The sequence below is a fragment of the Myotis myotis genome, unplaced genomic scaffold, assembly GCF_014108235.1.
Source record: "Myotis myotis isolate mMyoMyo1 unplaced genomic scaffold, mMyoMyo1.p scaffold_m19_p_31, whole genome shotgun sequence".
NCBI lineage: Eukaryota > Metazoa > Chordata > Mammalia > Chiroptera > Vespertilionidae > Myotis > Myotis myotis.
Window position 1 is genome coordinate 2,455,268 of NW_023416337.1, and position 15,319 is coordinate 2,470,586.

The 15,319-nt window shown below is 48.9% G+C and overlaps 1 protein-coding gene across 7 annotated transcripts in view; it reads right to left on the bottom strand.

Annotated features, from left to right (window-relative positions):
* Positions 1-2,599: 2,599 nt before the first annotated feature.
* The window catches only part of SPTLC1 (serine palmitoyltransferase long chain base subunit 1), a 90,636-nt gene continuing 77,916 nt past the window's right edge, over positions 2,600-15,319 (bottom strand). For 4 of the 7 annotated variants that reach the window (XM_036302426.1, XM_036302424.1, XM_036302425.1 and 1 more), the window contains 3 exons: positions 7,692-7,809; positions 5,186-5,259; positions 2,600-3,868 (listed from right to left, as the gene is read on the bottom strand). In XM_036302426.1, the coding sequence (XP_036158319.1) occupies positions 3,775-3,868; positions 5,186-5,259; positions 7,692-7,809 (286 nt within the window). In that variant the 3' untranslated portion in view covers positions 2,600-3,774. Of the gene's footprint in view, positions 3,869-4,361; positions 4,367-5,185; positions 5,260-7,691; positions 7,810-13,352; positions 13,428-15,319 lie in introns of those variants that run through there. The other 3 variants (XM_036302433.1, XM_036302427.1, XM_036302428.1) reach the window with 3 other exon arrangements.

Sequence of the window (15,319 nt, forward strand, 5' to 3'; positions counted from 1 at the left end):
ATGATCAAGATAGCTTCTACTGGCTGCTTTATTCCCCTCTGAGTATAGTCACACTTCATTTCTTTGCAAACCTAGTAATCTGAAATTAACCCATGCTTTCTCATGCGTGATCAATACCTGTGAATTGCATGTGTTTGAGAATAAGCCTTTTCTCTATTCGGCTTGGTATTGCTATATAATCTATGTATTATATTACTTAGGTCTTCCATAGCCCTACTTTTTCCCACTTGACTTTTCTTGGACTAAAAGTTCAAACCTCCTACTCTTAAGTGTATTTTTATTTTCCGTTGGATCTATATAATATATACTTTGGGCGTGGGTTCTAATATTTAGCGCAAAATTATTTGTTAACTATCATATTATTTTAAATTGTGCCCTTTAGCAATACATACTTAATGTCTACTGGCTTGAATTCTACCTTGTGCTCTCAGGATGATCATTTCTGCTTCTTTTTTGTTTGTTTGTTAATCCTCACCTGAGGACACTTTTTCCATTGATTTTTAGAAAGAGTAGAAGGGAAGGGAGGGGACAGACAGAGAGAAACATTGATTGGTTGCTTCCTGCACGTGTCCCAACTGAGACCGGGGATCAAGCCTGCAACCAAGGTATGTGCCCTTGACTGGAATGGAACCCGCGATCTTTCAGTCTGTGGGCTGATGCTCTAATCACTGAGCAACCAGGGAGGGCTCCATTTTCCTTTGTTTAGCCTTTCTGAATCATGAGTTTAGGTTTGTCTCTTGTATCTACACAATGAGCTTATTTGAAGTTTTCCTTCCACATTTTATTAGTATCACTTCTTTCTACTTTGTTAGAGTAACATTTATATATTTTCTACTTGTCACATTTTTACTTCAGTCTAATTAAATATATTCATTGCTCCTATTTGTCCTTTTGCTGAAATTTCCCATTATAATTCTTTTTAACAAATATATATTTTATTGGTTTTTTTACAGAGAGGAAGGGAGAGGGACAGAGAGTTAGAAACACCGATGAGAGAGAAACATCGATCAGCTGCCTCCTGCACACTCCCTACTGGGGATGTGCCCACAACCAAGGTACATGCCCTTGACTGGAATCGAACCTGGGACCCTTCAGTCTGCAGGCCAACGCTCTATCCACTGAGCCAAACCAGTTAGGGCCCATTATAATTCTTAAAAAAAACACAAAACAAACAAAAAACACCCAAGGATGTTTATTGATTTTAGAAAGAGGGGAAGGGGGAAGAGAGATTGGCTCCCTCCCATATGCACCCTGACTAGGGACTGAACCTTGACCTCCTGGTTCATAGGTTGATGCTCAACCACTGACCCACTCCAGCCTGGCTGAGCTCTAATTTTGTTTTTCTATAAACATGTTACTTGAAGGATAGCTTTTCTGGATATAAAGTGCTTGATTCACATTCATTTTTTTTTGCATTGAATCTCTTCAGAATGCTGCTTCACTTTTGTTTTGCTTTGTATGCTGCTGAGAGAATTTTTATTGATTTATCTGTGTTTCATCTTCCTTCAGCCTCCCAGTGCACTCTCTTCATCAGAGAGTAAGTAGGGAAATAAAGTGTAAGTATTCTCCACAACATAATCCATAGAGTAGGTGTGGCTGTGGGTGGCTTTATTCGCCGTCTTCACAAGGATAGTTCGAATGGAGATAATCAGATTTAGGTGCCTATCAGCATCCTCAAACACACTCTATTTCTGGGACAAAGGTTTTATGTCCACAGGAAAGATGGCATCAGGCCCACACATCAGAATATTGTTGTTTATTTCAGATGTAAAGATGCACCTTTCCCATCCACATCACCTGACACTGAACTGCGTCTTACACCTGGTGGCATATCAGACAGCAGCGCACATGCGCGCACCTGGCCCAGCTGGCAGCGCGCACCTGGCGTGCTGCTGTCTCTCGGTCCGACTTGCGTCGGCTGCTTTCCTGAGGGCACCCTCACTGCAGACAACAGGAAGGGCAGCGCGCGGCGCCAACCCTGGCCCTGTGCCCGGTGGACATGGGCTCCCCATGTCGCAGCCGCCGCCTCTCTCAACAGAGCGTCCTTCCCGAGCGCTTCAGAACCCTGTGTTTCTGGGAGAAACTCGGAACCTGCATCAGATTTGAGTGTTTTCCTCAGCATTTTGCCTAACTGACATTTTTTGCCATTTACATTACTGGATTGTGGGCATTTTACATAAATAATTAAAAACATTGTTTTTGTTTAAAATGTTGGTATTTTTTGAGGATTGAAGTTAAATAACGTGCTCTACCATCTTTCCCGGGAATTTATACTTTTTAGAAGTAGCAATAAACACAGCTGTTACAATTCTGACTTGGAAAGTACAAAGCAGTTTAAAAGTTACTATCCTCATCATTTATAAACTAATGGTTCTTGTATGTTTGTAGTTCTATGTGGCCAAGGCTTAAATTAGTAGAAAGCTAGGAAATTTCAGAAACATTATTGAAATTATGCAGGCTCCAGACATCTGACACCACTTTTCACAGTACTAAGAAGTTAATATTTTTCACCCAATTGCTACAAAAATAACATCCTAGATTTGTAGAAAAGTAAAATCAAGAGAGTATTCTGTTGACTATGTTACATACACAAACAGACTCATTATCAGGAATGTAACTTTATTTTCGTTAACAAACAAACAAAACAGATTCACCCTGCGAAGAGCCCTGCACCTGTGAGCAGCAGCACCGGCCACAAGGCCGTATGGACGAATTACCTCAAGCAAAATCAAAACCACATTTTAAAAAGGTGTTATTTTAAAGGATGAGCACAGATTATAAAAATGGCATTTCTACAATTTCATTCCTTCACTGTTAGTAAGAGGGAAAAAAGGTTTAATACTTATGCAACATGGGTGCCCGCAACAAATATTCACACCACCTCACTGGGCTTGCTAAGGGAAAACAGCTGAGGTACAGCTTCATAATGTAATTTTTAGTGCTTTATATTATTTTTGGATATTTGGAATCAATCACCTGAGAAGAAAAAACTTCTCATTTTCTGTAGCTTAGACAAAGCCTGCAGTTCTATGTCCCTAGGAATCCATTCACGATATTCTAGAACATCGAGGGCATGGTTCACAGGATCGTCACAATAACCCTCTTCCTAAAACAGATTGGATCTCCCCGTAGTAAACGGAAAGGTCAATGATGAAAACAGAACAGGATCTGATTTAAGTTCTCACACAGGAAGCCTAATGCTATTCTCTGGGCAGAGGCTAAGACCAGCTGTCAGAAATGGTGTAACGGCAATACTTAGTGTTTGTAAGAATTTTAGGATTCAAATGGAATGAGCAGTTTATAATAACTGCACAGAGAAGTGTTCCTTTGTATGTTAGCCACACTGAGCGCCCAAGGCGCAGCCTGCAGCGAGGGGCGGAGCCGGACCTGCGGTCGGATTCTCCAGGCCGCACTGGGCGCTCCCTCGGAAGCCCTGAGGAGTGTCCAGTCTTCCCCAGGAGGGAGGGACGGTAACTGAAGCTCCATTTTCAAACAATGACAAGAACAAAAGGAAGAATATAAAATACTAGTATAATGAACATTTAGATAGCACTAAACAGCATGATTTCACACAGTTGTATGCTTTCATCAGTTTTCCTTAAAAACAACCATCAGTTCCTGGGCTTTCAGATGTTTTCTTTGTAAAAATGACCAGCATCCTTCGCATGGTCATGCCGAGGCCGCAGCCACCGCACCCGATGCCCAGTCAGTCGGTGCAGGCCTCCGACGTGTGGTGAGGCTGTGTGCCGGGCGGCCAGCCCTGAGCCTCCGGGCCTAGCCCAGGACCGCCTGGGCTACCTCCTTGATCGTGGATGCAGCTTTCTCCAGCTCCTCTTCCGTCTGCTCCACTGTGACCACCACCCTAATGCTGCGAGATGAGGAAGGACACAAAATGCCCACTGCTCAGCCTGCCGCCTGATCTCCCCACGACAGCAGGTGAGGGTGGGACAGGGCCCTCTGTCCTGCAGGCCCCAAACATCTGACACCACCTGTCACAGGAGCTCGTGGCTCCTGCCTGGACGGTTAGTGTGTCTACTCCACGTGACCTGGCAGGGGGATCTGCCCAGCAACGCCAGGAAACCGGTCTTTTACATAAACTACTGCTTTAGCAGTCCCAGACCCCAGGCCAAAGTTCCAATTAATGGACTGTCTGGTTGCTCCTGTCGTAATTCAGTAAGTCATGTGGAAGCTCTACAATACTTTGCAGCAAGGCAAACATTTTCAAATTTGCAGAAAATTGGAGACAAATAGCTCCTAAGAGCAGTTCTACCTCTGTCCCCTACAAACATCTACTGTTATCGATGACACATTTGCTGAGCTGCACTGTGCTGGGCAGGGAGCCCAGGGCATAAGGCCCACACGGCCCCTGTCCTGACACTCAGTTACACCTCCGCCTGGGCGCAGCGAGGGAGGGCAGTGTCCTAAGGTGCTTGTGAGCTGTTGCTGGGGGCCTGCAGACCCAGCGCCCCGTCTCTGGCTCCCATGTACGAGGCCCCCGGGGCTGGCTCCAAGCTCGCTCCTGCTGCTGCCTTTCACGCTCGGGCTCTGGCTCCCACCTGCACCCGGGGGCGCCATGCCACGTACACTCTACTCCCTTCTGGAAGGCTCCATGCCCACCAGGTCGTCTGACATACTCGATTTTCTGGGCTCAGCTTACATGTCAGCTGCTCTCGGAAGCCCGAGTCCCTCCCAGGCCCACTTCTCTGTGACCTCACTGACCCCATGCCGTGCCCTGGAAACCATGCCTCAGCGTCTCCCTCCTTCACCGCACTGGACGCGGGCGGGTGGGCGGGCGGGGCGGGCGGGGGGTGTTGTGTTAAACCAGGAGTCCAGGCGCGTCCCCACGCTGGCTCCCGCCCCTCCGACCCGCCACTGCTGTTTGCCTGGGTTCTACAAGGGTGTGTGGGCCCTGCGCACACCGTGTGCTGTGAGGGGTGGGAAGTACCTGCCATCTCCGTTCTTGGGACCTCAGGCATTTCTCAGTCAACTAGGAGGGCATTGTGAGTCCTGGGGGTTTTTCAGTTAAAATGTGCAAACATCTAGTTTGAAAGCAGACAACTGCTGATGTACTCTATTTTAATGATAAACATTCTTCCTCGCCCTTTCAAAAACTTCAAACCATGACACATCTCACCCAGATTTTAGAGAAGGAACAAAGTGAGGCCATACTTCAACGTCTACCAACCTTGGAGGCGGGAGGCACTTCTCTTCTCTCTCCAGGTAGCGCGCCTGGGTGAGGGCGATGCTCCGGTCCATGCACTGCAGGAAGAGGGCAGTCAGCCACAGCAGGCGCAAGGGGCACCCCTGTGGCAGGCCTAGCGCCCGGTCCGATGCCGACGGCTGGAGACCAGTGAGGGCAGCACCGTACGCGGAGCCCCCCACCACCCACCACGGCGGGAGCCTGCGTGACCAGCAGGACTTAAAGATACGGCTGGAGCCACCAGAGACGGAGCGTTAGGTCGACTTCATTGACATGTAAACGGCCACAGTAGCTGGTAGTCATTTCAGACAAAGCAGAGTTGGGACAGGGGCACATGCCAGCAAAGCCCGCAGGCGGCCCACGAGCGGACTGGGCCTGGTGCCAGCAGAGCGTCTAGAAAGGGCTCGGAGCTCGGCTGCCCCTGACCGCCTGCTCCCCCTGCCAGCGCCCGGCCCGCCAGGCGGCTACACACGTCTGAGGCCGCTCTCCAGGCCGGCGTCACCTGCTGACACTTTGGATCTGGAAACACAATCTATCAAAACGAAGGCAGAATGAGTCAGAGGAAGGGAGCGCGTTACCGTGGTTTCTTCTTTGGGGTGACGAAAGCGTTTGGAGTCGAGTCAGACTTGTAAAAAAGAGCACGTGGCGGCACAAGGAGTGACCCGTGCGTGGCGGCCAGGCAGCCGCAGGAGGGGCGTTCTCTAAGTGGCAGGGCAGCGTTTCTGAGGGGCAAGGACGGGCACCCGGCAATGGCACGGGCTGATCTGCGTCCAGAAGTGGACACCTGCCCGGCTGCCCCCAGCCTGGCTAGTAAGAAGCATCCAACCCACCTCAGTGTGTATAGACCAACTCAACAAACCCTTTTAGTTCTACAAAGTTTTAAGGCTCACAGCTCCGGTCTCCTGTCCCTCAGGCACTGGGAAGAGGGGGGAGGGCGGGACCACCGGCCCTGAGGTGGAACCTGTGGCGAGGCACCCACGTGAGAGCTCTGCCCACCTCTCACATGCGCGTGGCACAGTGCCGTCCCCCAGAGCCCGCCCTGTTCCCTCGCCCGCCCGCCCACCCGTGGCTGGAAGACAGCCCGCCAGGCTCTCCGCTAGAGGGCAATCTCGCCGCCCTCCCTCCCGTCTTGTCTCTGCAGGGACAGCGAGATACACGGCCGGAGTGGGGAGGCCCATGTCCCGCACACACACGTGTGCAGAGAACGGCGCAGTGAACCCCAATGTGGTTCCAGGCCCATTCTGCAGCGGCCACTCCTGCCTGGGAAGCTAACTCACCGCCCAGGAAGGCCCTGTGATCGTACTGACCGCCTGGCTTGTCCCTTTGGCTGGTGTTTAAGCTAGAACCTGCTTTGGTGTCATGGGTGCTGTCACTCCTCCTGTCTGCACACTTATAAAAACACCGCGGCAGGCACTGGCTGACAGTACGCTGGTCCCGTGAGAGCCTGTCTTTTTCACGTCTGTGGAGCTGTCTGACCGGAGGGCAGCTGTGACACTGTCTCCCTCGGCAGGTGAGAGCACTCCAGCTTCATCAGGGATCTCACGTTCTGCGTCTGGTGAGACCGTTTTTTAAGAGGACTGACCCCAGATGGCCAGACTGCAGGAAGCTGTCCAGGAACCTGTGGCTCCAGGCGATGTGGTGCACACACCGCAGGACGCAGGACATCTGAGGCAAGCTGTGAGCCAGAGGTGGCCGCACACTGCGCCCATCCTGAGCAGCCACATGGCAGCCAGCAGCCATCACACTCGCTGATGCCGGGCGGAGGGATGCGGGGAGAGCAGGTGGAGGCATAGTGTGCAGCCCATCTCACTCCTGTGTGTGCTCCCGATGGAAGTGCAAGGCATGCAGGCTCCGCAGCCGCAGGGCCCCTGGGCATTTCTGCGGGGAGCAGCATGGGGGGAAGTGGGGGCGGGGTGGGGGGGCTGCTGAACAGAAAAGGGCAAGTGATCTTCCTCAGGGGTCTCTTCTTGGTTAGCAACCGAGTTTCAGTTAGTAGTAAACTGCCTCTCAGACACTGAATATGTTGACACCCAACTTAGCCATGGCTACCAAGTGGCCTTGCGTTACGAGGTCACTATGGCCTGCTTCTGAGCGATGCTGGGATTCACCCTGACAGTCAGCTGTCCAGTGCTGCCCGGGGTCACTGCACACCATACGGCCCCACCACGTGTAAGAAAGCCTGGTGCTGTACATGGTAAGCAAAAGGGTTTTCTGGAAGGTTAGCGACTCAGTAGAAGCAAGAGTATTTTACATGTGAATACAATGTGGGCCAGAACACAGCGTCCTCAGTGCAAGCTGAAACCGCTAGCGGCGTGAGCTGTCCCTGTCAGACATGCTAGACTCAACTGGGCAGGAGCGCCATTCCGTGAGGGGGACCACGCTCTTCCATTCCCCCTACCCCGGGGCAAAGAGAGCTGTGAAATGACAGAAAAGGCTGCTCCGGTCAGGGAGGCGTGGGGCAAGCAGAACCGCTGGGAGGGCTGGCACTCACCTGCCGGACGATCTCCTGCAGCAGCTTGGCGTCCTGCTCACGGGACCCAGTGCTGGCTTCCAGCTGCAGGTGGAAGGCTGGGGACAGGGCCTCCCCCACCACTTTCAGCCCAGAAATGCTGGAGGGGAGACACGCACAGTCAGAGCCCCACCCCTGCCGGCTCGGCGTCTCCACACAAGTAACTGCCCGTGGTCTGTACTAGTGCACGCCACTCACACTGATTGTTACAGGAACCTCCGGAGGTGGGATTCCGGTTCAACCAAAGACAAATGCATGCTCTGGGCAGTGCTCACAGGCCAGAACCCCGCTTGCGCTCCTGTCAGCGGGCTGGGAGGAAGGGCCCGGCTGCTGGTCACCTCTGGGTCACATGTCACAGGCTCAGGTGGCCCCTCCTCAGGTGGTTCCTCATGGGTCCTCAGCCCCTTGGCCTCCGCCCTGCTGTTTCCTCTCCTCACCTGCTCTCTCCCACCCTCCGGTGGCCAGCGCTGGTCGCTCCTGGTCTCAGCTGTCACTCCCAGTGCACGGAGGGGCTGCACCATCATGCTTTACACCAGTGGTTCTCAACCTTCCTAATGCCATGACCCTTTAATACAGTTCCTCCTGTTGTGGTGACCCCCAACCATAAAATTACTTTCGTTGCTACTTCATAACTGTAATTTTGCTACTGTAAACAATATGTAATTATATATGTGTTTTCCGATGGTCTTAGGCGAACCCTGTGAAAGGGTCGTTCGATCCCCAAAGGGGTCACGACCCACAGGTTGAGAACCGCTGCTCTACACCTAGCATGTCAAACTTGCGGCCCACAACGAATATTTTTGTGGCCCAGCCAATATAACGGTATGTAAGAATGCTTTAATAAAAATTTCATAACTTAATTTTTACAATATCCTATTATACGTAATCCTATCTAATAATAGACAAACATGGTAATTGACTGTCACTTTGCTACACCTCCCATGGGCTAATCAGCACAATACGCAAATTAGCCACCAACAAAGATGACGGCTAATTTGCATACTGCAGGCAGGGCAGGACAGCGCAGCCGCCATCCCGGGCCGCAGGTTGGCCCCAGAAGCTGGTGACCGGGGGAGATGGGGGTCCCTTGCCCAGGCCTGACAGAGACGTCAGGCCTGGGCAAAGGGCTGATCCGGCGATCGGAGGGTGATGGAGATCAATGCCTCTGGTCGAGGCATCAGGCCTGAGCGGAGGGCGGAGCTGGCAATCGGAGGGGATCCCCTGCCCAGGCCTGACACCTGGGCCAGAGGCATCAGGCCGGGGGGGGGTGGGGGTGGCGCGAGCTGGTGTTCGGGGGGATATGGGAGTCCCCTTCCCAGGCCTGACGCCTGGGCCAGAGGCGGAGCTGGCAATCAGAGGGTCTGGGGGTCCCCTGCCCAGGCCTGATGCCTATGGCCGAGGCATCAGGCCTGGGCAAGGGGCTGACCTGGCGATTGGAGGGTGATGGGGGTCGATGCCTCTGGCCAAGGCGTCAGGCCTGGGGCGGGGGGGTAGAGGGGCCAAGCCGGCGATTGGTGTGAACTACAGAGGAAACACTTTGACCTCTCATTGGCTAAGCTCCCTGTATGCCACTGGTAATATTCTTAGTAACTTGGGTAATAAGAATCCAAAAAGGTGATCTAGGGTTTTTCACCACACTCCTGGTGAAAAAAACGAAGGTCCGCTGCTGGAGGGCTAAGAAATGTCATATCCTGCCCTAGCCGGTTTGGCTCAGTGGATAATGCCTTGGCCTGCCGATAGCAGGGTCTGAGTTCAATTCTGACCAAGGGCATGTATCTAGGTTGCAGGCTCCTCCCTGGCCGGGGCCCAGGTCAGGTCTCATGCACGAGGCAACGAATCAAAGTGTTCCTCTCACTTTGATGTTTCTCTCTGTCTTTCCCTTTCTCTTCCACATTCTCTAAAAATCAATGGAAACATATCCTCAGGTGAAGATAAGAAAAAATAATAAAGAAATTATTATTATATGAAAGACACATCTTGAAAATGCCTAAAGAAAGTTGTCATTTTTTCATGGTGAAGGGACTGGAGTCCATGTTGATGAGAAAACCTTGGTGGCTGTGGTGACTGGCAGTGGCTGCAGCAGCGGGTTGATGGGGCTGGTGCCTTCCCCTGATCAGCCCAGTCACCTCCCACAAAGGGAGGCCAGACTGCGGCTTAGGCCCTATCCCCAAGGGGAGCAGGGAGTGGACCTAAGCCGTCACTAGGATATCCCCTGAGGGCTCCTAGTATGTGAGAGGGGGCCGGCTGGGCTGAGGGACACCTCCCCCTAGTGCACGAATTTCGTGCACCAGGCCCCTAGTTATTTTTTTAAAAATATATTTTATTGATTTTTTACAGAGAGGAAGGGAGAGAAATAGAGAGTTAGAAACATCAATGAGAGAGAAACATCAATCAGCTGCCTCCTGCACACCCCCGACTGGGGATGTGCCCGCAACCAAGGTACATGCCCTTGACTGGAATCGAAACTGGGACACTTGAGTCCGCAGGCCGACGCTCTATCCACTGAGCCAAACCGGTCAGGGCGAGGGCCCCTAGTTATTAATAATGAACTACAACATTCGCTAATGACTGGTTACTATAATCGTGTAGCATTCATTTCCCTTATGCGCAGGCACCCATTTCTCTCCACTAATACTAGCAGCGAATATTTTAGCAGTGGATGGCCACATCATTAGTCTTAGACTGACTTGTTTGTTGTGCGCAACAGGAAATATTTCGCTTTCGGAGAACAAGAAAAATAGGTTTATTTCCATTATGCTTATTAATCTGTGCAATTATTCAGTGTCTGGTAAGTTAATGTTCAAGAGAAAATATTAATTTTTATAAAAATGTTCAGTTATTTTACGTTAACGATGAGTCATTTATTTCAGCCCTTTGTATTCAACATGTCTCTATTGAAATGAACCTGTTTCTATGAAAATTGAAGCTTTTATTTTTTTGCGGCCCGCATAAACTTAAACCTTGTTTATTTGCTCTGTTAGCCTTTGAGTTTGACATGCATGGTCTACACTACTGTCTCCTTCCCTCCTCCGACTGCGTATCACCACTGGTAACACTGTGTCCTTGCTTATCATCTAAGTCTTTAGTCTGTATCTCATCTTTAATCTCATAAATTACAGGAAGAATTCCTGACATTGACAATGGTATAATCTGACTACCAGCAATATGTTTTGATTGAAAAGTGTCCTTATTCTCATGTTTACTTTTAAATTTTATTTGAGCTAACACTTATATTCCTCCTTCTTAGGAAACCGAACTCGCAGGGAGAAAGGTTTTAAGGGTGATTTTGACCCATCTCCTGGCACCAATGGTAATGCATGTTTATGTGACACTAGAGGCCTGGTGTATGCCTCAGCCCAGCCTGCACCCTCTCATAATCCAGGACCCCTCACTCCTAACCGCTTGCCTGCCTCGCCCTAACCACTCTGCCTGCCTGCCTGATCTCCCCTAACCACTCTACCTGCCTTCCTGATCACCCCTAACCACTCACCTGCCTGCCTGATCGCCCCTAATTGCTCGCCTATCTGCCTGATTGCCCCTAACCGCCTCTGCCTCGGCCCCCGCCACTGGGGCTTTGTCGGAAAGGAGGTTCGTCTGGAAGGTCGTTCGGCTGTCAGGTCTAATTAGCATATTACGCTTTTAATATTATAGATTAGGCTAAGCACCTTGGATTGCTCTCATTTATTTTGTTTCACCCAAAAAGACTTATCCTTCCCTCAGAATGAAGTGAGCACAGAAAGCACCTGTAGCATGCCTGAATCCTCAGATAGGTTAGGACTCCACAGCTTTTACGAGTATCCTGTCCACCACACGCCAAGCAGCATGCGCCCTGCGGGAAGGAACCTTGCCTGGCCTCAAACCTCCCTGCACATTATTGAACTGCCTCCTTTCTTTGAATGTCACGCGCCATGCTATGACTTCTCAATAAGCCAGGCTGCAAACTGAAATCATGGAGTCTTAGAATCTAGGGCTTCTGGAGTGTGGAGAAACTTCTGGATTAGTTTTCTTTATTGATGTACAAGCAAAATAATATGCGTTCAAAACCCATATCCTATGTGAACTCCGAATGTGTTAAACTTGTCCATAAGAAAGTACCAACTGTTTTTAGGTCATATATTCTCAGGGGGGACTTTAAAAAATTGCCTTCCAAACAGCATTTTATATTAATTAAAAAGCCTGGGTTTTCCGTAATACACACAGGACACCTATAGCCCACCTGAGCCCGAGCTTCAAACAAAGGGCTTGCTCACCCAGCAGGTGGGCAGGCTGCTGGGAGAAGGAAACGCAGTGCCCTCTCTCTGGCTGCCACGACTGAAGAGCAGATGAAAGTGTAATGAAAACCAAGTGGACACAGAATTATAGCCTGAGCTCAGAAGCTTAAAAACTTGTTTCAGGGCCTATTAAACTTTTTGAATAAAATTCTGGAAAGCATATTATTTTATCAAAATGTTTAAATACTAAGCACTGGCTGGATGCCAGGACAGAGCAATCCACCTTTCAGACGAGGCCCGTGCGTGCCCCCAGCCTGGGGAGGGCTGGGCACGTGTCTGTTGGAACGCAGCCGCTCCTGTCCCAGGATCAGAGAGCACAGGCTGCTGCCTTCTCCCAGGTGCAGCCTCTGAGATGAGGAGGAGGATCACTGATTAGAGGGGACTCACAAAATTACATGGAAGTGACCCCCTGATCATTGCCTTAGATATTATTTATCTTTACTGGAAAATAAATAAAACCAATAACCTAAATTCAAGAAGCTAAAAAAAGGGTAAGAATAAATTCCAAGAAGGCAAAAAAACAAGAAAGAAATCAATGGGGGAAAAAAAAAGGGAAATATGATAAAAACAGAAACAAAATTAAATTTAAAGACAATGAGCTAGGCAAATTTCTGGAAAGTTTACCATAAAAATGCAAAAGAAAGAAACATGAAATATAATGAGGAAATAATGCAGACACAGAGATTACCACGGACTATACCCAATACAAAGGTCCAAGGCTGGAGAACCTTAGGGGGGACCTGGTCTTACACAATGGCTTCAAAACGCAGGGAAGGTGGAAACACTGCTCCTTCATTTACTGAGGCTACCAGAACACTGATTCCTGGGTTATGAAAGGTTGGTACAAAAAAGATAATAGGACTATCTATTTATTTAAATTATTGGGGTGACATTGTATGTTTCAAGCATACAATTCTATAAAACATCATCTATATATTGTATTGTTTTCTCCACCCCAAGGCAAGTCTCCTTCTACCACCACTTATCTCCCCTTTACCCCCTTCTACCTCCCCCACCCCCTTTCCCTCTGTCTGTGTCCATGAGTCTTTCTTTTTTTTTTGCTTAATCCCTTCACCCTTCTCACCTGGCCCCCTACCCTCTACCCGACAGCTGTGTCTGTGCTCTGTATCCATGGGTCTGTCTCCACTTTGTTAGTTTATATTGTTCATTAGATTCACATGTGAGTGAGATCATACGGTACTTGCCTTTCTCTGACTGGGTTATTTCACTTAGCATAATATTCCCCAGGTCCATTTAAATTACAATTATGGATATAAAAATTCAAATTAAAATACAAGCTAACTAAATATATTAGTGTAGAAACTTATTGTAATTGAGTAGGAGTTTAGTCAGAAATGCAAGGGAGGCCTACCATCAGAAACGACAGCATGGGGAAGCCCTGGGCGGAGCGGGGCAGAGAGGGAGGAAAAGGGAGACGTCTGTAATACTGTCAACAATAAGCAAATAAATACATAAATAAATAAATAAATATCAATACAATTCAGCATGAGACAATTCTATAATTTTTAAAAAGTCTCCAAATCTAGGCATAATTTGAAAAAGGCCACCCACCAAAACCCTATTATATGATGTTTTATACTGAATAAAGAAAACACTTTTATATTGGAAATGAGAAGGATGTTTGCTACAACTGCCTGTTCAGTAGACCCAGAGCAATGCAATAAAAGAAGAAAAATAATTAAAATTATTTAAGGATTACGAAGAGAAAAAACATTATCTACACTAATAATAGAGGAATATGCAAATTGTCCGGGACACTGTCACAGTAACGACCAAACAGCAGGCTGCGTGGGGCGACCAGGCCAGTAGGGGGGTTAGTGAGGGACGATCAAACGACTGAACAGCAGGCTGCGTGAGGCGACCAGGCCATCATGGGGGTTAGTGAGGGATGACCAAATGACTGAACAAGCTGGCTGCGTGGGGTGACGAGGCTGGCAGAGGGACAGTTGGGGGCGACCAGGTCGGCAGGGGGGCAGTTGGGGATGACCAGGCCAGCTGGGGGGGGGGGGGGCAGTTAGGGACAACCAGGCCAACAGAGGAGTGCAGTTGGGAGCAACCAGGCCAGCAGGGGGACAGTAAGGGGCGACCAGGTCGGCAGGGGGGGGGGGGCAGTTAGAGGCGATCAGGCAGGCAGGCAGGCAGGTGAGCAGTTAGGAGCCAGCAGTCCCCGATTGTGAGAGGGATGTCTGACTGCTGGTTTAGGCCCAATCCCGGCCTAAACCGGCAGTCGGACATCCCCCAAGGGGTCCTAGATTGGAGAGGGTGCAGGCTGGGCTGAGGGAACCCCCCCCTCCCGTGCACAAATTTCATGCACCCGGCCTCTAATAGCAGATAATAGCATTTCTATGTGCATCATCACAACAGACTGAAAAGAACTACTAGAATTTAAGATCAATTAGAGAAAAGAACTACTGTTGAATGTAAGATTAGTTTAGAGAAAACAAGAACATTCTTGTAAATCAGAAATAGTTAGACAATATAGCCCTAGCTGATTTGGCTCAGTGGATAGAGCGTCAGCCTGCGGACTGCAGGGTCCTGGGTTCGATTCTAGTCAAGGGCATGTACCTTGGTTGCAGGCTCCTCCTGGCTTGGGCCCTGGTCAGGGTGCATGCAGGAGGCAACCAATTGATGTGTTTGTCTCAAATCGATATTTCTGTCTTTCCCTCTCTCTTCCACTTTCTAAAAATCAATGGAAAAATATCCTCGGGTGATAATTAAAAAGAAAAAACAATCCTATTTATAATAGAAATAAAATCATTAGGATACCTACAAATTACCTTTAACAGTCCATAAGATAAAGAAGCTTTAGAGAAAAATTTTAAATTTCCATTAAAGGACACAAAGGAAAATCCAAATAAGTGGATACAAATACACTCCACATTAATCAAAACATTTAATGCAATTACAATTAAAATTCTAGTAATTATTTCTGGTGAAACTTGAACTTATTGCTCACTCTGGCAGCACATATACCAAAAGTTATACAGTGATAACAACAGATAGTATTTAAACAGCCCGAGGATTGAACAATTAACCAATGAAGGAGAAAAGATGGCTAAAAACCAGATTCAAGTACAAGTGAGACACTGGTATATGAGAGAGACCAACCAGTGAAGAAAGGAGGTGGTGTTTTTATAAACTGACCGTGCAAACATCAAAACAAACTTCCTTCTCTTGACTCATTTTCTTCCTCCAATCACCATCCTTTCTGTCTCTCTGAACAGCCAAACTCCTCAAAATTGTCATGTGACTGTGTCCCATCTCTCCTGCCCGGTCTCTCCGGATCCTGCTTCTGTCAGGCCTTTGCACCTGCTCCTC